Source organism: Puma concolor, chromosome A2 (genome assembly GCF_028749965.1).
Source record: "Puma concolor isolate L17-30 chromosome A2, mPumCon1.1.hap2, whole genome shotgun sequence".
Classification (NCBI taxonomy): Eukaryota; Metazoa; Chordata; class Mammalia; order Carnivora; family Felidae; genus Puma; species Puma concolor.
In genome coordinates, this window is record NC_141668.1 from 156890677 (window position 1) to 156912042 (window position 21366).

The window sequence follows — 21366 nt, forward strand, 5'->3', positions numbered from 1 at the left end:
GGCTCAGTCGATTAAGCAGCCGACTCTTGATTTCCGCTCAGGTCATGATCTCACGGTTCATGGGATCGAGTCCTGCGTGGGGCTCCGTGCTGGCCGTGTGGAGCCTACTTGGGATTCTCTCTTTCTCTCTCTGCCCCTCCCCAGCTCACGCTCTCTCTCAAAGTGGATGAACAAACTTAAAAAAAAAAAAAAAAAAAAAATTTTTTTTTTCAACGTTTATTTATTTTTGGGACAGAGAGAGAGCATGAACGGGGGAGGGGCAGAGAGAGAGGGAGACACAGAATCGGAAACAGGCTCCAGGCTCCGAGCCATCAGCCCAGAGCCCGACGCGGGGCTCGAACTCACGGACCGCAAGATCGTGACCTGGCTGAAGTCGGACGCTTAACCGACTGCGCCACCCAGGCGCCCCTTTTTTTTTTTTTTTTTTTTTTAAGAAAAAAGAAAAATGCAGGGTGAGACCCTGGCATGTGTACTCTAGTCTCGAGGTGGCCCTGAGGATCAGCCTGGGCTGAAGGCCACCGTTTCACACGCCACTCTTCCACAGCATCTACTTTATGCAGAGAAAGTGCTCCAGCAGCCACAGGGCCCCCCAGTCGGGAAGGACCCTGGAGAGCCCATCACCCACCCTTACTTGGCAGGTGGGGACACAGAAGCCCTCTCACTCGTGCACAGTGGCCTGATACAGACTCTGATTTTCAACATTCTGGCTTATCGGCAAGAGATGAAATCAAGAGGGCCCCCCAAAGGGCAGGTACCAATCAGTCCGCCCTCCTCCATGGATGCGAGGGATGAGCCCGCTCCAGGCCTCAGGTCCACCTGCCCAGGCTCCTCAGGCTGTGCCACACGATGGGGTCAGCCAGGTGGGGCGCTGCGAGGCTGACGCTCTTCTCCGCAGCTTGCTGGCCACATACCTTCCGGGATTCAGTTTCCCCGTCAGGAAAACAAAGCCACGCTTCTCTACTGGGTGACCATGAGGATTAAATGAGATCACATCCTTACCATTCCTGGCACATAACGGGCTCGAAGGCCCTACCTTCCTCTCTCGGAAGCCAAGCGGCTGCGGCCTAGCAAGAACCTTTCTGCCAAACACAGTGGTACAGCCAGGAGGCAGGGGAGAGTGGGCGCGATATGAAGACCCAAAGCAGCCCGACCCGGTGTCTGAACAGGCCCAGGCAAGCTAGGAGAGAACGGGAGTGTGGGACGTCTAGCGTTACAGAGAGCCTGGGCCGTGGTCCCGGCTCCAGGGCGAAAATCCCTCCTATAACAGAGGTGGGGAAGCAGCAAAGTGGAGAAGAACAGGACACACCTGGTCACAAACACACCTTCCCCTGTCAGGTGCACAGGTTCCAGAACGCTTCTTTTAGGGGAAGAGCACAACTTATGCTGTTGGCCTTCTGGGAATGAGGGGTTTCTTTTTGATGTCTTCTTTTCTTAATTTTTTTTTTTTCTTCAACTTTTTTTCTTTTATTTATTTTTGGGACAGAGAGAGACAGAGCATGAACGGGGGAGGGGCAGAGAGAGAGGGAGACACAGAATCGGAAACAGGCTCCAGGCTCCGAGCCATCAGCCCAGAGCCTGACGCGGGGCTCGAACTCACGGACCGCGAGATCGTGACCTGGCTGAAGTCGGACGCTTAACCGACTGCGCCACCCAGGCGCCCCTTCTTTTCTTTTTTTAATGTTTATTTATTCATTGTTTAGAGAGAGAGAGAGAGCGCACATGGGAGGGGCAGAGAGAGAGGGAGACAGAATCGGAAGCAGGTTCCAGGCTCCAAGCTGTCAGCACAGAGCCCAACGCGGGGCCTGAACTCATAAAGAGTGAGATCGTGACCTGAGCTGAAATCAGACACTTAACTGTTTGAGCCAGAGGGGTTTCTTTTCACAAGGCAAACCTCCAAAACCGTAATACTGCTAGGACGCACAGGTATAAAACATGTCTCCCCACAAGACACCTGCTCCTCCTGGACTTCCCCTCAACCATCCTCTCAGACCCCCGGGCTCAGCAACTCCCGGCACCACACATAGCCAGCTGCCAGGTGCTGCAGTCACTCCCCCGCTCCCGCTGCCTTGCCCATGCCCAGTGCCATGGACCACGTGCCAGCCTCTCATCCCCACTCCCGGGGCTATCACAAGACAGCCTTGTGACGGTCTCCCCACCAAAGGTCGCCTGTATACTGTCAATGTGACAGAGTCCTGACAGTTCTCCCACGCGGAGTCACAACCAGGCCACCGAAGGAGTGCGAAGCAGAAAGAAGAGGGAAGCGTCCAGGAAGTTACATTTCTAGTCTCATGAAATACCCCAATGGAGGTAAAAAGAATAATACTGGAAATAGGTGGTTGGTCTGACTGTAATAGGTTCAAGTAAAGGCACCTACACTAAAAGCATAAAAACATGGAAAGTTGCCCAGCGAATATTTGGTTGAAAGATGGGCTCTGCCTGAGGACTATCCAGACCGGTTGGTAAAAATACATCGAGATTCACTCACTTTTGCAATTCCAGTGACAAGACTGGATTCCCACCATCTTGCCTCAAACATGGACTCGATGTATTCCACGTATTTTTAGATGTAAAAGATAAAACAAAAACCCACGCGTGCCTCGCACGCACAAGGCACATTCCCGTCAAGGCTGAAAGCAAACATTTGCTTTCACAGAAGTGGAAGCCTCCACAGATGCGAATTACATGAATGACAAAAACGGATCTACCTCAATAACAGAATTTCAAAAACTGCTTTCCTAATTCATTCAAAACTTTTCTGAGGATGACAACATTTCAAAAGATCATGTCTTATTTCCAAAATAAGACAGAGCCTGGAGAAAAAACAGGAGAGAAGAAATCCAAACGCGAGGAGTCTTAAAAGGAAAGGTCTGCAGGTGACGGGGACACAGTGTGCCACTGAGACACCTGCTAACCATATATTCCCCCCACCCCACCCCCACCCCCGCCCCGTGGAAGAGGGCGCCGGTTCTAAGCTGAGACAACATCCGATATTCATCCATCTTGCACAAGCCTTCACTCAGAGAACAGGTCTCTTGACTAAATCATAAAGTGGATCAGGACCCCTCACCGGGCCAGCCTCCTATAAAAATCACAAGCGCGGACAAATTCTGACGAGGAACAAAAGCAGGATCGCCAACGGACAGGTGCAATGCACCACAACACTCCTGCCTTTAGCTTCTTGGGGAGGAAGGAAAAGAGAGAATGTTCCTCAGACACAGGGTAGAACCTTACAGTTCGTACCATGGGGCTGCACCTCCCCAGGCAGCTATGAAGCCCGCCCCTTATCAGTGAGGACTGGAGGCTGCCGGCTCCCGCCTCATCACATCCAGCACCTGCAAAAGTACTTGCTTAGTAGGAATCACACTAAAAGGTACATCCCGCTTATCGGACATGAGGAGAATCAAACGGACTTGTCATTTCATTATTTTTACCCATTAGTGTCAGCGTCCAGAACACCCCTAACCTGCGGGACAATGGTAACCACTGTTACCTTTTGGCCAGTTGTGCTCCATCCATTATCAAATTAATTTAAAAGTATCCAGAAAGCCCCGCCCTGTTTCATGCAGGGCCAACATTTGGAGACAGCCAGGCTCTTCCTCATCAAGAAGTTCCCTCTCAGTCCACGGAATCTGCTTTATCTCTAGATTCATGAAAGAATCTGTTTGGTTGACGGCCTAGCCTTGTGACCTCAATCTGAAGGGGAAGATGTAGCCACTCATCTCAAGGTTCATGAAATTTCACTAAAAGGAATAAACAGACCCAATGAGAGCCTGCCTTACACGAATAAGCACGTGGCACAATTAATCACACCGTCCAGGGGCCAAAACCAGGCGAGGAGCATTTGGGAAAACATCAGCAAGGAAATGGGAGATTGGCCTAGAGAGGCTCCTGTAGGAGTAGACCCGGGGGACAAGGCTGCAAGGTCTCAGGGTCCTCCCCTGAGAAGTGAGGAACACACCGAGGGTGGGTTCCATGGTACTTTCAAGGGAGGATGGCTTGGTGAGGTCAACAGCAGGCACAGGCATTAGAGACCCAGCTTTGAGTGCCAACACCACTACTCACGAGCTGAGACCTCTTGCGCTAGGTCACTCTGCCTCCCTGAACCTTCGTTCCCTCACCTGTAAATGGGGCAATAGCGCCCGCTCGCTAAAGAGTCGTAAGGGCTAAATGAAATGCATAGAAAGAGTTCATCCCCATTCCACGTAGAAGAGTACGCCAACTTGTCTAACTTCTGCCTATAACTTCTACCTGATAGCATCTAGAAAGCATCTCTTGTTTTTTATTTCTTCCCTGATGAGCTCGGTGGATAATTTTAGGTGCTACCATGATATGACTATGATTTCACTGTAGGATGGTATTATATATACAATACATATGTTGTATTTAATTTACAAAACTCAATACAGGGGTGCCTGGGTAGCTCACTCGGTTAAGCGTCCGACTCTTGACCTCGGTTCAAGTCATGGTTTCATGGTTTGGGGGTTTGAGCCCCGTGTCAGGCTCTGTGCTGGCATCACGGAACCCGCTTGAGATTCTCTCTCCCTCTCTCTCTGTCCCTCCCCACTTACATGCATGTGCACGCTCTCTCTCTCTCTCTCTCTCAAAATAAATTAATAAATAAATAATAAAGTTTTACAAAATGACAAAAATAAAACTTTACAGGACATCATTCTTTTTCCATCTAATCTCACCCTGGAAGTTGAAAGCATCCACTTGAAGAGGGCAAAAGCACCAGAAGGAAAGTAGGCCAACCAGTCTCCAGCAAAAGCAGAGAGTGTGGCCGTTGCAGCAACATGATACGTACCAGCACGTCCACATAGAGAATCCAGCAGTGCTCCCGGGGACTGATGCAGAGGGACTTCAGGTCAACGCTGCTCTTATTGTTAAATATCCGGTAGAGGGTGTTAGCAATCTCCGTGCCAAGGTCATCACCTCCCCGGCCTTCAAATTCAGGAGTAGCGTTGGCTGAACTACATAGAAGGGCAAGAGAAAAGCTGCGTGAGTCTTTTCAGAAACAAAGAGCAGAGGCACACGGCTTTGTTCCAGTTTCTTTATGGAATGTTGGACGGGCCAGCGGCTGTACAAGAAAAGTCACTGAAGTGAGGAGAGGATGGCACCTGCCACTTTTCCAGCCTCCAGACACACGCAATGAGCCAGACTGGCACGGTGCCCTGGATCTGTCAGCGTGTGTGACGGGGGTCCCCCCCCACGACTTCTAACAGAAGCCATCTTTACCCAAAGAGACACGAGAGAACAATAGTAAAGTGAACCTTGGCCAGTAATAATTAACTCTCTTATCTTGACAGTAGAATGCTCTTCTCGGACAGGCCCAGGAGGCCAGGAGGCCTAATGTCAAGCAGTCTGGCCGTGGAAGGGTCACATCACATACACCACCCCGAGTTTTCATTTAAAATGCACCACGAGGGGCGCCTGGGTGGCTCAGTCGGTTAAACGTCCAACTTCAGCTCAGGTCATGATCTCACAGCTCGTGGGTTCGAGCCCCGCATTGGGCTCTGTGCTCACAGCTCGGAGCCTGGAGCCTGCTTTGGATTCTGTGTATCCCTCTCTCTCTGCCCCTTCCCTGGTCCTGCTCTGACTTTCTCTCTCAAAAATAAACATTAAAGAAAATTTATTTTTCTGTTTTTTAAATGTACCACCAAACTCTCAAAACAAAAACCACGTTAAGTACCATGACCTTCCTTGAATGATTTAGAAGACATGTATGATGGTATGCCAATTATATCACAAACTAGATTATCACTGTACTGAAAAGCAGGAAAATGAAATGAGAAAGACGGCCAGCTGATTAAATATTAGAATAGCCCTTTTACTTTATTTGCTATTTTTCAAGAGAAAAAAACTTTTCCATTTTGGCCTCTTGAATCTTATGCCCAATTACCCCAAAAAAGAATAAACAAGCATCAACATTTGTTGCCCTAAGCATTATTCAAAAGTATTTTGGGGGGCGCCTGGGTGGCTCAGTCGGTTAAGTATCTGACTTCAGCTTAGGTCATGATCTCACGGTTTGTGAGTTTGAGCCCTGCGTCGGGCTCTGTGCTATCAGCACAAAGAGCCCTCTTGTTCTCTCTCTCAAAATAAATTAATAAACTTAAAAAAAAAAAAAAAAGTATTTTGAGGGGGAAGGCACCTGGATGGCTCAGACAGTTAAGCATCTGGCTTTTGATTTTCGCTCAGGTCATGATCTCGTGGTTCATGGGATCAAGCCTCATGTCAGGCTCTGTGCTGACAGCTCAGAGCCTGCTTGAGATCCTCTCTCTACCTCTCTCTTTGTTCCTTCCCCGCTTGCACAAGCATACATGCATTCTAAATAAACATTTTTTTAAGTTTTTTTTTTTTTTTTAAGATTTTCTTTTTCAGCAATATCTACACCCAACACAGGGCTCGAACTCACAACACCGAGATCAAGAGTCTCATGCTCCACCGACTGAGCCAGCCAGGCACCCTATTATGCAAAAGTATTTAATGGGAAATTTTTGAGGGTTTTGGCTTAATAAAAAACAAACCCTCAATACATTATATACATCTGTGAGGTAAGTAACCATTCCAATAATCACTTTGCTGTAATGAAGAGGGTCCAGAAAAGTAACAAACCAGCTGTTTCAGTCAGTACGGTCTCTACAAAATCATGTATTGAAACTTTCTGTTCCACGCACTCATCCATCTAGAAGGTACCAGCTCTATGCTAGTACTGGAGACGGAGAGACTGAGCAAGGTGGATGCAGGCCCTAAGCTGGCAATTTCACAAAGTCAGGGAGCTTCATGATAGGGAGCAAAGAGCAGGAGTAGGGCTGGGGAGGATGTCAACCAGTGCCGAGGACCTCAACCCAGAAGGTGAGCAAAAGTGGGTCAGGATACAGACAGGCAGGGGGGTTCCAAGCAAAGCAAAACCCACATGAAGGCTCAGGGCTGTGCCTACCCCATCTGCACAATGCTAAAAATCTCACCTAATGTATTTAAACATCCCTTTTGTCTAGACCATTCTCATATAGGTGTAAGGACGACCCCTAAAACAATCAGAATGTATCACTATATAATAACTCTGTTTCTCTAAATATATAGTCTTCCCTTACCACTATGAGCCAGCAGAGCCCTAATTTAAAATCCCCAAGAGAAACTTCATTACTGCCACAGCAACCTTGCTATTCCCTCACGGCCTCTGCTGGACTCAGGCACTGAGCCACAAAAAGCAGCTCACTTAAGGTGAAATAATCAAGTTACCAAGGACCAACTTAGTAATTTTGCACAGCCAGCACACAAAAGCTGCTTCTAATTTACACACTCATCAGTATCAAGATCTATCTTTTAAGTGTGTAAAAACACATCTCTATAGAGCTAAATAGACAAATCTAATTAGGAGGTGCTTATGCTTAAAATGTGTCCCTTTCCCTGACTGCAGTGGGCCACACCCTCCTGGGTATGACTAATTAATTACTTAGGGATTGATGCATTCCCTCTTCTACAGCCCCAAGGGCTGATTTACAAAACCTCCTGGGTCCAACTGGCTAAATTCATCTACCCGTAAGACCACACCCCACTGTTTTTTTGTGGGTTTTTTGACATTAATTTAAAGTGGGAATTTTTCCTATTTTAAAAGTTGTGTTTTGTTTTTTTTTTTTTTAACACATTGTACTTTCAGCATAGCTGGTAGTCAGGCAGAGAGGAAGGTTTAGAGGCTCATGAGACCATGAAAAGCTCCCGCATCTGGATGGTGCCAAGGCCCCCGGAGTGACTCTGGGGAGGAGGCTGGGAAAATGGAAGGGAATCGTCGGGGGCCGGGCGTTGGGGCACAGTAACTTCAGGTAACACAAGAAGAAAAGCCAAAGACCCCATATTCTAACAAAGGATGAAGGGTAGGGCTGGGGAAGAGAACTGAGGGTCCCCCCTCATCACTAGGGGTGCTCCTAGCACAAGGACACTTCCTAGAAGAGGTGGACGGAGATGCCGGCCATGTCAGAGGACAAGAAACCGAATGCCCGCAGAGGCCAGCCAGGTGACTACGTGCATCTGAACAAAGAGCAACCGGAGATCGGTGATCCGTGAGGGAGGCTGACAAACTGTCCAGCCCTGAACAAAGAGCAACCGGAGATCGGTGATCCGTGAGGGAGGCTGACAAACTGTCCAGCCGCTCCAAAGGCATTTTAACTCACCTCTGAAAACAAACTCCGTTAGTGAAACAAAAACCTCACAAGTGGGGTCTGACCTACGGGAGAATGTGGTGAGACCTCAGATGGCCCAACCCTCTTGTTATACAAGGTGGAAAACTTTAACAGCTCTTTTGAATGTTTACTATGTGCTAGAAACCACTCTTAGCACGTTAGATGCGCCAGCTCAATCAATTCTCACAACAACCCTACTATTTACGACCCCATCTTAGAGAAAACGAAACAGAGTCCCAGAAAGGTTATATAATTTGTCCAAGCTCACACAACTAGGGACGGGGGAGCTAAGACTCCAAGCCAGGCAGCCCGGCCCTCATCTGCAAGGCTGCACCGGACTCTCCCTGAAGGTGGAATTCGGCATGCCTGGCTTGTAGCCTGACATGAGTCAAGCTAATGAATGGATGCTCTGGTCTTGAGATTTATTGTTAGACCACAAATACTGGAGTCAAGGAATGCAGACCAAAGGAGCCCTAAATAAAACGCTTCTCTATGAAGTGCAAAGTTTAAAAAGAGGGAAAGTACAACAGGCAGTAAGTAATCCTGGCTCCCTGCTCAGAGGTATCACAATACATTCTTTCAGCAGGGGAGTGTTTGCTCAGGGTTGGGGGCATAAAACCAAGTGCTTTCTCTGTTTACAACTGCCAAAACCAATTCAGATCCTTCCTAAGTATGACCCAGCCCCTCTTCCAGGGCAGTTGGGAAATTGCTTGCTGAGCCAATAAACTAATACAAATCCTGGAAATGCTGCCCCACCCAGATCTCCACCCATCCTGACTCATCACCTCTACTGTGCTCCTCCTGCCTGGCACATCCCTGATTTAACTGGGGTAGAGTGAGATCAAGGCCATGTCCACCTGAGACAGGATTTCAGACACTAGCCCATTGTTTCCCTTGTGATCCATCTAGCCTGCACATCTATGGAGTCTTACAGCCAGGTCAGGCCAGGACCATGACAGAGGACAGTGATTTAGCACGTTCGTGGGGCAGGGCTAGCTCTGGGCCTCACCCCTCCAGGAGTCAGTCAAGTGGTCCCGGCAGCAGGCCCCAATCCCTCCCATTCCCCTGTGTGCACATGTGCTCATTTCTGAACCTGCAGAAGCTTCCTTATGAGTGGGGATGGGAACAGTAACACATTTTGAACTGTTCACTGTAAGTTTCTGGGGAGAGTTATCAGTTCTTTCTGGAGACTTTCAGAGTACAGCTAGCTTCAAATGAGTTCTGTAGTTTGCTTGTCTGCTTTGTCCCCCGTCCATCAGGCACCAACAGGGACCCCCGCGAGCAGCAATAAGCACTGAGGAACAGAGATCAAGTGGCTCCTTCCACCAATTCAGGGCTTGAAGCTTCCGGTTCAATATTAGTGACAAATACGAGCGACCACATCGAAAAGTAAAGATCCCACTGGGAAGTGGCAAGTGTTGAGCACACCAAAATGTCTATGAATGAAACATGTTCTCCTCAGCTCCCTCAGTGAAAAACTGAAGCCGCTGGGAGAGGCTAAACCACGCTTCCTAACCCCCCATCAACATGGTGTCAGAGCAGAGACTAGATGGACCGCCACCTAGTGGTAGCCCAGACTGACACACCAGCTCACTCAATTCTTACCTTTCCTCCAGGTTTCTGATAGAAACCATCTTTTTCAAAGTTTCAAAGTTCTTACTTAAAACAGCCTGGTCTCGGGTTATGACTAACAAATCGAAGACAGGAGATGGGAGTTAGAAGGTCCCAGATTGCTCCCAGTTTTGATGTGTGTTGCCAGGCATCCCTGGGGCAGTGCTCAGGAACCCCAAGTCTTTACTACTCCACTGGGATGGGGATCAGAGCTGGTACAGCTGAGCAGCCCCCTCCCAAGGGAAACATCCCCTAGGCACAGGGGAAAATGATGGGGGTGGGAGGCCAGGTCTACCTCAGGTTCCATGTATTATTCCAAGCCAACAAAACCAAAGTAGGACGAGTTAGTGGAAAAGCAGTTAGCTCTCTAATCACCAGGAATTGAAATAATTAAACCCTGGAAGTTGCTGATGAGTCAAGCTGGGCTCAGACTGACAGCCCCACCCTGCCCCAATTACTGTCCTCTGGCTGGGTAACACTTCGGCTTCAGTCTGTGGATGGGCAGATGCCCTGGGCTCTCCTGCGGAAGGGCTTCGTGGGTAAAAGCCTTAGAGCTGGGCACATCTACATTCCTAGTCACTGGATGGGAATAAAGGGGTTTGTTTATTTATGCAATTAAGAGTTGCTCTTTAGGGCGCCTGGGTGGCGCAGTGGGTTAAGCGTCCGACTTCGGCTCAGGTCATGATCTTGCAGTTCATGGTTCGAGCCTTGTGTCGGGCTCTGTGCTGACAGCTTGGAGCCTGGAGCCTGCTTCGGATTCTGTCTCCCTCCCTCCCTGCCCCTGCCCGGATCGCACTCCATCTGTCTCTCTCTCAAAAACAAACATTAAAAATAAGAAAAAAAGTTGCTCTTTGAAGATTCAAATGAGACTTTGATAAAGGTGGCAGTCAGCAGTGCTTGGTGAATCAACATCTCCCTTCTCTGTAGGAATACGAGGTTTTGTGAATCTCTCATGGTGATTCTATCACAGTAACTGAGCCGCTTAAATAAGACACTAAAATGTGCCACTTGAGACTATCCATCTTGAAAGAGAATCAAGGAGGACTCCCTGGGAACTGGAGCTTCTGGGCCTGTTGAGGGTCTCCTGAGAGAAGAGAGGGGAGAGAAGAGAGGAACGGGCAGCCCAGCTCAGCTGGGAGGGGGAAGCTACTCCTGGGAGCCGGATCTTGGGAAGAGGCAGCTCCCTGCCTCCTCCCACCCTGGAGCCTCCCTTCCTTCACAGCTGGGACAAGAGCAGCAGGCTAACCCGGAGTCGTGTTCAGACACGGAGCCACAGTGAAATGTGTCCCCTATACCTAGCATCTGAAGGCAACACCTTCCCTTTGGTGTGGCTGGGCTGACTGCCTGTGGTCTGCCTAAGATGAAGGAGGTACAAGACAGTGAGGAGGAAGAAAAGAAAAGCAAATTACAGTTCCCCACACATGGTGTCTGCCCCTCGGTGACCGTTCACTACACTGAATTAGGCAGGTCAAGGCCAGGAGAGACATTTTTCTTCCACCGACAGCAAAGGAATCAGCTGGAGGCTCGAACAGGGCCACCACCATCCACGGCAGCTTAAAGGATGAGCCAGTCCCACTGGACAACCCAGATCGGCAAGGGGAGGTGGGTCCAACCAGAAGAGGAGACGGCTGGCTGGGGGCGGGGGTGGGGGGGCGTCTCGCAGGGCAGGGTGCAGGAATGGGCTGGAAGGAATACTGGCCAGAAAGCTGAACACGGATACGTTCTCGGAACTCTGAGCACCACACCCCCAGCAAGCTGGCTTCTGTAGGCTGCGCGAAGAACAAGGCAAGACTCAGGGTCGGAGAGGCCCGAGCCGGCATTACTAGCTCTGTGACCCCGGGGGTTTGTTTACCTTCTCTCAACCAAGTTGGTTGTCTCTCTCATAGGAATGTCATGAGGACAAACTTCTGAGTTTGGAAGAAGATCAGAAGAATCTAACTCACCATGTAAATGGGGGTTGGCATCTATGCCGAAAAGGCGGACACGGCGGGCCCAAGGGTGCTATCTTTAGAAGGGCCTGCTTGAAAGGTGGGCCCTCGGCTGGCATCTGGGAACTTGACTCTCAGTGTTCCCAGTCAACAGTGAACTGTGGTCTGCTGTGCCTAGACTATTTGTGCAAATAATATGATAAGGGGAGTATCTGCTTTCCTTCTGGGATTTGGAAATTTTGGTATGTGTTAAGCACAGGGTGCCCATGTGACCAGCCCGAGTGAAAATCTCGGGGGCCGAGTCTCTAATGGGCTTTCATGGGCAGAATCATCACACACGTTGCTGCGTTTCGTGGCTATAATAAATCTCAGCTGCGAGTACAACTATATGCTAAGTCCTGGGGGTCCTTCCAGCAAATCTCCAAATACGGGAGTGGTCTTGGGGACTCCCATACAGAACCAGTATTACATACCTGCATCCAGCATGAGCTAAGAGAGAGCCTCACCCACCTCGAGAAAGCCTGCTGTCACCATCTAGTTAGAAGCAACGTTCTAGACAGAAGAGGGACTGAGCTAGGATCCCAGGTTTAAAAAGCCCAAGGCCAGAGATGGGGCGCCTGGGTGGCGCAGTCGGTTAAGCGTCCGACTTCAGCCAGGTCACGATCTCGCGGTCCGTGAGTTCGAGCCCCGCGTCGGGCTCTGGGCTGATGGCTCGGAGCCTGGAGCCTGTTTCCGATTCTGTGTCTCCCTCTCTCTCTGCCCCTCCCCCGTTCATGCTCTGTCTCTCTCTGTCCGAAAAATAAATAAAAAACGTTGAAAAAAAAATTTAAAAAAAAAAGCCCAAGGCCAGAGAAAGGGGAGGCAACAGGAGGGAGAAAGAACACTCACGGAAAGGCCACTGGGAGCCAGTCATGGTGCTGGCACTCACTCTGCCTTCCTTATTTCATTCCGTCATCCTCACAAGAGTATTAGTACCCCGATTTTTTAGATAAAGAAACTTAGGCACAGAGAGACTAGGTAACTAGCCTGAGATCACACAGCTGGCCAGAGAAGGCTGGCTGCTGCAGAAACTGCGGAGTCCTCACTTTTCTAGCAGCCACGCGGCCTGCCTAGCTGCCACTCCCTCTGTCTGTCAGGCTATTTGGCCGGCCCTCGTCCTTGCTCTGCCAAGCAAGTCATGAAAAGTTTTCTGCAAAACTAGAGCAGGAGGAGAAACAAGACATTTTAGACCAAATGACCCTTATTTATCTATGTTTGATATTCTTCAAAGCACTGTAATACCCACCATTTCACTGGACTCTCATAACAACCATGTGCTGGGCTGCCTGATGCCCTCCTTTCTCCAACAGGGACAAGGCCCAGTGCGGGCCAGGTGACTAGGACAAGGGCAGGACTCGAGCCAAGGCCTTCTTCCACACACCCCAGTGCCTGGCACATAGGAGGGGTGCAGGAAATACCTGCTGGCTGCAGAGGTGATGACTGAATACAAAATCAAAGTGGGCTCAAAGGAAACCAGAGGTCCAGTCTCCAATCTACTTACTCACTTACTTACTTATTTATTTGAGAGAAGGTGCACCTGCAAGTGGGGGAGTGACAGAGGGAGACAGAGAGAGAATCTTAAGCAGGTTCCACGATCAGGGTGGAGCCTGAGGCGGGGCTTGATCTCATCACCATGAGATCATGTCCTGAACTAAAATCAAGAGCTGGACACTTAACCGACTGAGCCACCCAGGCACCCCTCTGAATCTTCTTTTAAATCGTTTTTCTTTAAAAACATATGCATGGTACTGACCAGTCAACGAAGAACTCCAAGTACCCTTCATTGGGTTTCTCCAGCTTCGGCGTCCCCATTTCGGCTTTCACTCCCACCAAGATGTCTGTGTGACCCTGCAGACACACGCAAGAAGGGTCCTCACTCAGGGCAGGTAGCCACATACCCAACCGCCTCCTTCCTCTCCCAGACTGTGCCCCCAGGGACTCTCAGGAACTTGTGAAGTGGCCCTTTGGAAAGGTAAAGGGTCCTTCAGATCTAGACAGATACCCGCCCAGAATTTGGCTTGGGTCTTGGGTCCACCTCAGAAATGTATGTGCTCCCAAAGCCCCGAGGGGCCTGCAGCTAGTCCCCTAGGACCTGCCCATCCTCCCCCCGGGCACGGACCGTGGCCACAGTACTCACCAGCTTGACCCTGGCAGACCCACTGGTGTTGGACACCACGTCGGTTTCCACTTCGACACATCGGTAGTCCTCACAGCCACGGCCATCCACACGGAGGTCTTCCTAAGTGCAACAACCACAATCCTAACACAACCACAACCAAAGCACCAACAGACTCCCCAACTCATCCGTGCCATTTCCCTCCTAGAGAACTAGGCAGTACAACATCCCCTTCCCCCTTAGCGAATCATCCAAAACTCTCTCCTTTTGCTGGTAACAATATTCCTATCTTACATCTGAGGAAACAAAGACTCAGAGAAGTAAAGCGGCTTGACGGATGTGATGCAGCCATGATGCAGCCATGTGGCCGACGTCCCACAGCTGGTGAGAGCACACTGGGTTTCTACCCAGGTACGTCCCAGCGCAAAGTCCACACCACATCCCACTATACCAAACAGACACACGGAACAAACAAAATCGGAACAAGAGGAGAAATAAGCTGCCTCTTTCCAAGTCTGCAAGTCCAAAACCGCACCAGGAGGTATGCACTGTCGGGGCCACAGAGCCCAACTCTCTCGGCCGCAGGCCTCCCGCACCCTAACCTGAACAAAATCTACTCTGTTAACGGCTAAAAAACCCAGCTATCATCTCTACCCTGGGCATTCTCTAGAACAGGGACGGCACACCTCGGCACGAGAGCCACCTGCTTCTGTAAAACGTCTCGCTTTACAGAGCACGGCCAGGTCCGTTCGCTGAGGTTGTCCATGGCTGCTTCACACTCCAACGGCAGAGCCGCGCGGTTGTGACAGAGATCTTAAGAGCCACACGCCCCAAATCTTCACCATCTAGCCCCTTACAGGAAAAGCTTGCCGACCTCTGCTGCGGGAGATGTGTTTCAGGGTGGCCCACGTCCTGCCTGCCCTTTATCCCCATTTATTTACTCTTATCCACGTATCTCACAGACACACACTTTATGCTGTAGTTGTGATCCAGTATGACCATTACTTATCCTGCTGCTCAATGCGTTCCAGATTTGGCCACTGGGAGTTCCTTTGGGTTGCTTCCTGCATTCTTTCAACACACTTGAGATCTTTCCCAAGCACACCTTTACTTCTGACAAGACAAGATGTTCCAGCCTCTTGTATTTTTCCCTGCCCTGGCCTTGGGGTCAGCCCTTTCTCTGAGGAGTCCTGGTTCCTTTTATTGAAGAATGGTGCTTTTAAAAACCAGGATCTGGGTGCTAAGCAAGTTCACTGCTACTGGGGTGTCATTGCTTCCAGACCTTCTCAGCAGACAGAGCTCGATAACTATGTACGTACTTACACTCACCCACACAGCACTAACCCATACAGCTCTTCTATCCATGCAGCTCTTAAAAGGCCCTGATATGGGGCGCTTGGGTGGCTCAGTCGGTTGGGCGTCCGACTTCGGCTCAAGTCATGATCCTGCGGTCCATGAGTTCGAGTCCCGCATCGGGCTCTGTGCTGACAGCTCGGGGCCTGCAGCCTGCTTCGGATTCTGTGTCTCCCTCTCTCTCTGTGCCCCTTCCCCACTCATGCTCTGTCTATGTCTCTCTCTCAAAAATGAATAAATGTTAAAAAAAAAAAAAAAGGCCCTGATAGCTGGTTCTAACTTTCCTTCGTGTCTTATTCAGAACTTCTTTCTCAGACAGGGAGACACCTGGCTCTCATTATCCACAAGGTATTTATTAAATCTTAGTATACTCATGAAGTACTTTCAGAATTGCTAACCCATACCCCTGTGAGCAACAAATTTACTAGTGGAGGACAGTACTTGCGTGGCGTTCTTTTTGTCTTTAGCCTTACAGTGAGTGCCCACCCCACATCCCATTTTCCATCGTCTCCCCCTCCTTGAGCGTGCCTGTTATTCCCTCCTACCCCTGTGAGGCTCATCGGTACCTGTTTGTGCTCGAGTCTGGGTGCCCCGCATCCTGGCTACTTTTAATTACTCGTTTACATTGTGGGTATGCAGACTAGCACCATGACTCTAGAAGTCAAAGCTATCAGAAAAGGTGTGCTCAGGGAAAGGTGGCTCTGCCCTCAGCCCTATTTTCACACCCCCATCTTTCTGCCTCGTTCCCACCCACCCCGGGCAGGTAACCAGGCTATTTACTATTTAACTGCTGGTTCATAGTTCCTGTATTTCCTTTGCACAAATGAGCAGATCCATGAATATATTTTATCCTTCTTTCTTAAATGAGGAGTGGCACACTACAGATACTCTTTTACACTTTGCTTCCTTTTCTTTCTTTCTTTTCTTTTTTAACACTTAATACATATGTGGGCAATCACTATACATCAGCTCACGGAGACCTTCCTTATTCTTTGTAAACATTTTCTTTCTTTAAGATTTTAAGTAATCTTGGGGCACCTGGGTGGCGCAGTCGGTTGAGCGTCCGACTTCAGCCAGGTCACGATCTCGCAGTCCGTGAGTTCGAGCCCCGCGTCAGGTTCTGGGCTGACAGCTCAGAGCCTGGAGCCTGTTTCCGATTCTGTGTCTCCCTCTCTCTCTGCCCCTCCCCCGTTCATGCTCTGTCTCTCTCTGTCCCAAAAATAAATAAACGTTGAAAAAAAAAAAAATTAAAAAAAAAAAAAAAAAAGATTTTAAGTAATCTCTACACCCAACACGGAGCTCGAACTCACGACCCTGAGATCAAGAGTTGGATGGTCTTGGGGCGCCTGGGTGGCTCGGTCGGTTAAGCATCCGACTTCGGCTCAGGTCATGATCTCACGGTACGTGAGTTCGAGCCCCGCGTCGGGCTCTGTGCTGACCGCTCAGAGCCTGGAGCCTGTTTTGGATTCTGTGTCTCCCTCTCTCTGACCCTCCCCTGTTCATGCTTTGTCTCTCTCTGTCTCAAAAATAAATAAAAACATTAAAAAAAAAAAAAAAAAGATTTGGATGCTCTTCTGACTGAGCCAGCCAGGCGCCCCCTCTGTAAACATCTTTTGAAAGCACTTTTTTTTTTCTTTCAGAAAAAGACTCATTAGCTTATGAGATTCTCAAAGGGGCTAGTGCTCCTCAAAAAGTTTAAAAACACTGTTCTGAAGTACGTAACTGTCACAAACTTATCTTTAAACTGCCTGGCTAACTGCATATATGACTGACGTTTTGATTCTGAGACACTGAAATCCAGCAAAGCCCAACCCCCACCATCTACCCTGTTCGTTTCTACTCTTTTCTTCCCCCAATTCCTGTTAATGAAGAGAAAATAAGCGTCACAAGTCAGCTTGAAGTCCCTTTGCCGGCTCATCCACTCCCCAGGCCATTCCCTTGCTGGAGGCAACCCCCATCGTGAGTCTGGGGAGACCTGTACTTGAAAGCAACAGAATTTCAAGTCTAGGAAATGAGTTAGATAAAGTGACCCCTCTTCACTAAAGGATCCCAAAACTATGTAACCGTCCCTTAACAACCCCACAGCACACAGCAGCACAGGAAAGGCTTCCTAGGTCAGTCTCTGATGCTCCACACCCCCCCCCCCCCCGACCCCATGCCCTGCTAGGAAAGTGAAAACAGGGCCCAGAAACATCCTTTACAAAAGACTCCTTCTTGAGGTGCAAGTAAAGTGCAAGTGTGATCAATCACTAGAGTAGTAGTCATGGGCTCCGGGCCTGGTCCTGCCATGACTAGCTGCTTGACCTAGGACGAGATGCTCTAGACTAGTTCCCTCCTCTGTTAAAAGAATGGACATTGAATCAGAAGGCCTCAAAGGTGCTGCTCTAATTCTACAGACCTGTAAATTGAAACAGCCGCAATCATTTGCAACAATGAACAGTAGCTACTACCTGAGTGCCTTTACCACATAGGAAGTGATGTGCCAGGAAATGCTACACAGTTGACACATTTAATTTTCAAAATAACCCTGTAAGAGAGCTTTTTTTCATTCCATTTTACAAATGAGGAAAGAGGCTGAAAGATGCTAAATGGCCGGCTCAAAGCCACAGCCGATAAGGAGCACCCGAACCCCGTGCCAGACCTCGGAACAAGTCCACGTGGCCTCCTGCGTTCTAAAGGGTCTCTCCACCGTGCAACAGGAGTGAGCACGGCCTCCCTGCGAGGATGCTGGCTATACCAGTTGGTCCTGTTGATGAAGAGGACTCTGCACGCAGGGAGGCCACAAGGTGACAGGTTTCCCCACCATGGCTTTAAAATACCACTTCTCTGGGGAGCGCCCGGGTGGCGGGGTTGGTTAAGCGTCTCAGGCCATGACCTCATGGTTTGTGAGTTCAAGCCCCGCCTCAGAAGCCTGCCTTCTGTCTCTCTCTCTCTCAAAAATAAATAAAACATTAAAAAAATAAAATAAAATACCACTTCCCTGGAAAGACCTAGTCACAACCCTTTGTCGTGACATGCCCCTTGTTCCAGGATGGGACTGGGAGGGGGCCGGAAAACTGGGCCTCACCAGGTATTGCCTTTCCAACCTTTACATCACTCTCTGTCCCCTGGGGAAGGCTCTATGGGAAGGGCTCAGGTGACAAATAAGAGATAAACAAAAAGCTACAAATTTTTCTGTGCAAGCATGCATAGAATTTTTTTTTTTTTTTTTTTTGGATAGGAAAAGAGCACTGGGATGCCTGGGTGGCTCTGGTAGTTAGTTGAGCATCCAACTCTTGATTTCAGCTCAGGTCATGATCCCAGGATCATGGGATTGAGCACCATGTCAAGCTCTGCACTAAGCATGGAGCCTGCTGAAGAGTCTCTCTCCCTCTGGGGCACCTGGATGGTTCAGTCGGTTAAGTAGCCAACTTGGTTTTGCTCGGCTCAGGATGCGATCTCTCGGTTCATGAATTTGAGCCTTGTGTCGGGCTGTGCTGACAGTGTGGAGCCTGCTTAAGATTCTGTGTCTCCCTCTCTCTCTGCTCCTCCCCTGCTCAAGCTTGGGTGCTCTCTCAAAATAAATAAACTAAAAAAAAACAAAATCAAAAAACCTCTCCCTCTTCCCCTCCCCCACTCACCAGCATATAATAAAAAATATATATATAAAACAAAAACACAAAAAAACACCTAAGAGAATAAGAGAAAAACAAACCAAAAAACCCAAACAAATTAGTCTATGAATCACTGCACCCACAACTTTTCTTTTTTTTTTTTCTTTAATTCAGCATTCCTCATAAAAGGCTTAAAAATCACCCAAACCTGGTTGGCCTGGCTCAGAGCCAGAGGCCCGACCAAAATATTTATTCTCTGGTAGTATTCAGAAGCCAAGGAATTAATCCCTGTGTGAACATTTAAACAGGGGCCGCCCTGAAGTGAAAGCTCATTCAAAAACTCAACAGAGACCTCAACATGTGCAGGACGACACCACCAAGTGGGGCCCTGTCCTTCTCTGCCGAGGGGGCGGGGGTGGCTCCCGGGACTTTCCAGTTGTTAATTCGCAGTTGGGTGTGGCGTGGTGGGGTCCCCTCCAGCCTCTATTTAAACCTCTCCTGTCACATGCCAGCTTTGCGAACTTACGCAAGTTAGTTCCTCAACAGCTTGGCGGGCGTCCGTCCGTCCAGAAAGGGGAACTGACCCCAACCTTACAGAATTACAGGAGAATCCAGAAGCCAGGAGTCATTTCAGGGGACCCTCAGCGCAGTGTAACACGCAGAATGCCCCCTCCACAGTTCCCTTCTCCTGTTTTGGGGCGCGTATCAGCTCACCGAATCCTCGAAAACAACCGTGGAGAGAGGTTACTGACGAGGTCCCTGAGGCACCAGTCTCGCTGTTTGTGACAGATTGGGAGGACAGGTGACTCCACCCAGAGCTGCTTTCCTCAACCCAGACAACCCAGTCCTATGGCTCCCTAACCGAAGCTGAAAGTAGGTTCTGCTAGCCTAATGTGCTTGGGGAGGTTTAGACTGTGTCCTCAGTGATGTTAACCCCCTCCACCTTGCTCTGACATGTCCAACACCTTGGACGTGCTAGCGAACGGTAGCTGGAACGCCACCCCTACTGGAACACGACCCCACTTAGAAGGACCACATCAGATCCAGCTCTGCAGACCCCGCTCAAGTCACCGCAGGCAAAATCAGATGTCGATCCTCATTCCCCCTCCAAGCCTATTTGAATAGTCCTGCATTTCCTCGCAAGGATGGGATTCTGTTCACCTTGTAAAGTGCCTGAGCGCGGACTTTCCGTGCCGTGGGCCTGCAAATGGAAAGGGCGTGGGGCTCCAGATCAAGAGCCCTGAGGGCTGGCTCCAGTTCTGCATGGCCAGGTTGAGCAGCTGAGTACCGACTGCTCAATCTTACAGCTAAAGACCTGTCTCAGCCCTGCTCCCCCTTCTGTGCTGCTCCTCCAGCGACGCTTACGAAGAAAGCTAGAGCCACAAGAAAAGAAACTGAAACCATCAGCTGAGCTACACCTCCCTTCAACTGCCAAGAAAAATTCCATAACATGGCTTTGCCAAAGCCCCAAGGGGAATGCCTCCTGGTGGGGCTAATCCATTGCTAGGGTGGTCTAAACCTATGGAGTCCAGTTTAAGGTCCAGGTCATGGCCAGAGCACCAGTAAACAGACCTCTGGAAAGCCTATCGTGTCTACTGAGCCCACATGACCGAGTCACCATCCACCCCCAACAGCCCGAGCCAATGGTAGGTGCTCACAACCCAAAGAGCAACCAGCTCCTCTGGCACGAATCATATTCTCTCCTTGGAATGTGATCTCTGACCTGGGAAATACTCAAGAAGAAGGGAGTTAAAGAGGAGCGGACACGTCAGGTGTGGAGGGAGGCTGGAGAGGCCACACAGAAGAAAGGCAGGGGGCGGGGGTTGGGGGAGGGGTCAGATTATACCAAGATGAAGGGAAGCTAGACAGCAAATGGCTGCAGAGAAGAGATACGCTTCAGGACAGAGAAGGGGAGGTGTCGCCAGAGACATAAAGACAGGCAGACAGTGCAGACCATGTGACCCACGCTGGAGCCCATGGGATGGGGTGCCTTGGAGCTCCCTAGGGACTTCCCAGCCCTTGCCACAAATCCCCTCTTTTTTTTTAAATTTTTTTTATAATGTTTTTATTTTTATTTTTGAGAGACAGAGAGAGACAGAGTATGAGCAGGGGAGGGGCAGAGAGAGAAAGAAAGACACAGAATCTGAAGAGGCTCCAGGCTCTGAGCTGTCAGCACAGAGCCCGACACGGGCCTTGAACTCACAAGCCGTGAGATCATGACGTGAGCCGAAGTTGGACGCTTAACCGACTGAGCCACCCAGGTGCCCCAAATCCCCTTTCTCTTGAGATAATTCAATCATCTCTAGCCTTCCACGCTGAAAGAGCTTAAATCTCAATAGCCACAGCCTGAACCCCTAATGGGGTCACTGTGAAGCCTGGGGCTACAGTGTGTATGGTTTGGGACAAAGTCATACTTCTGATGGAAAAAACAAACTTGAAAAGGAGCCAACGTTTCTTCAGGGTTGACCACACGCCAGGCGCTGTATATTTTGTCATCTCATCATTCCTCACAACCCCATTCGGCCCCCAGATGGACATGTTCTCATTTT

At 49.5% G+C, this 21366-nt stretch overlaps 1 protein-coding gene across 1 annotated transcript in view; it reads right to left on the reverse strand.

The window, feature by feature from the left end:
- EXOSC7 (exosome component 7) overlaps positions 1-21366 on the reverse strand; it is a 38776-nt gene that overhangs the window by 12166 nt on the left and 5244 nt on the right. The window contains exons 2-4 of the mRNA XM_086698459.1: positions 13893-13994; positions 13509-13603; positions 4805-4970 (exon numbers count right to left, since the gene is read on the reverse strand). Of these exons, the coding sequence (XP_086554585.1) occupies positions 4805-4970; positions 13509-13603; positions 13893-13994 (363 nt within the window). The remainder of the gene's footprint in view (positions 1-4804; positions 4971-13508; positions 13604-13892; positions 13995-21366) is intronic.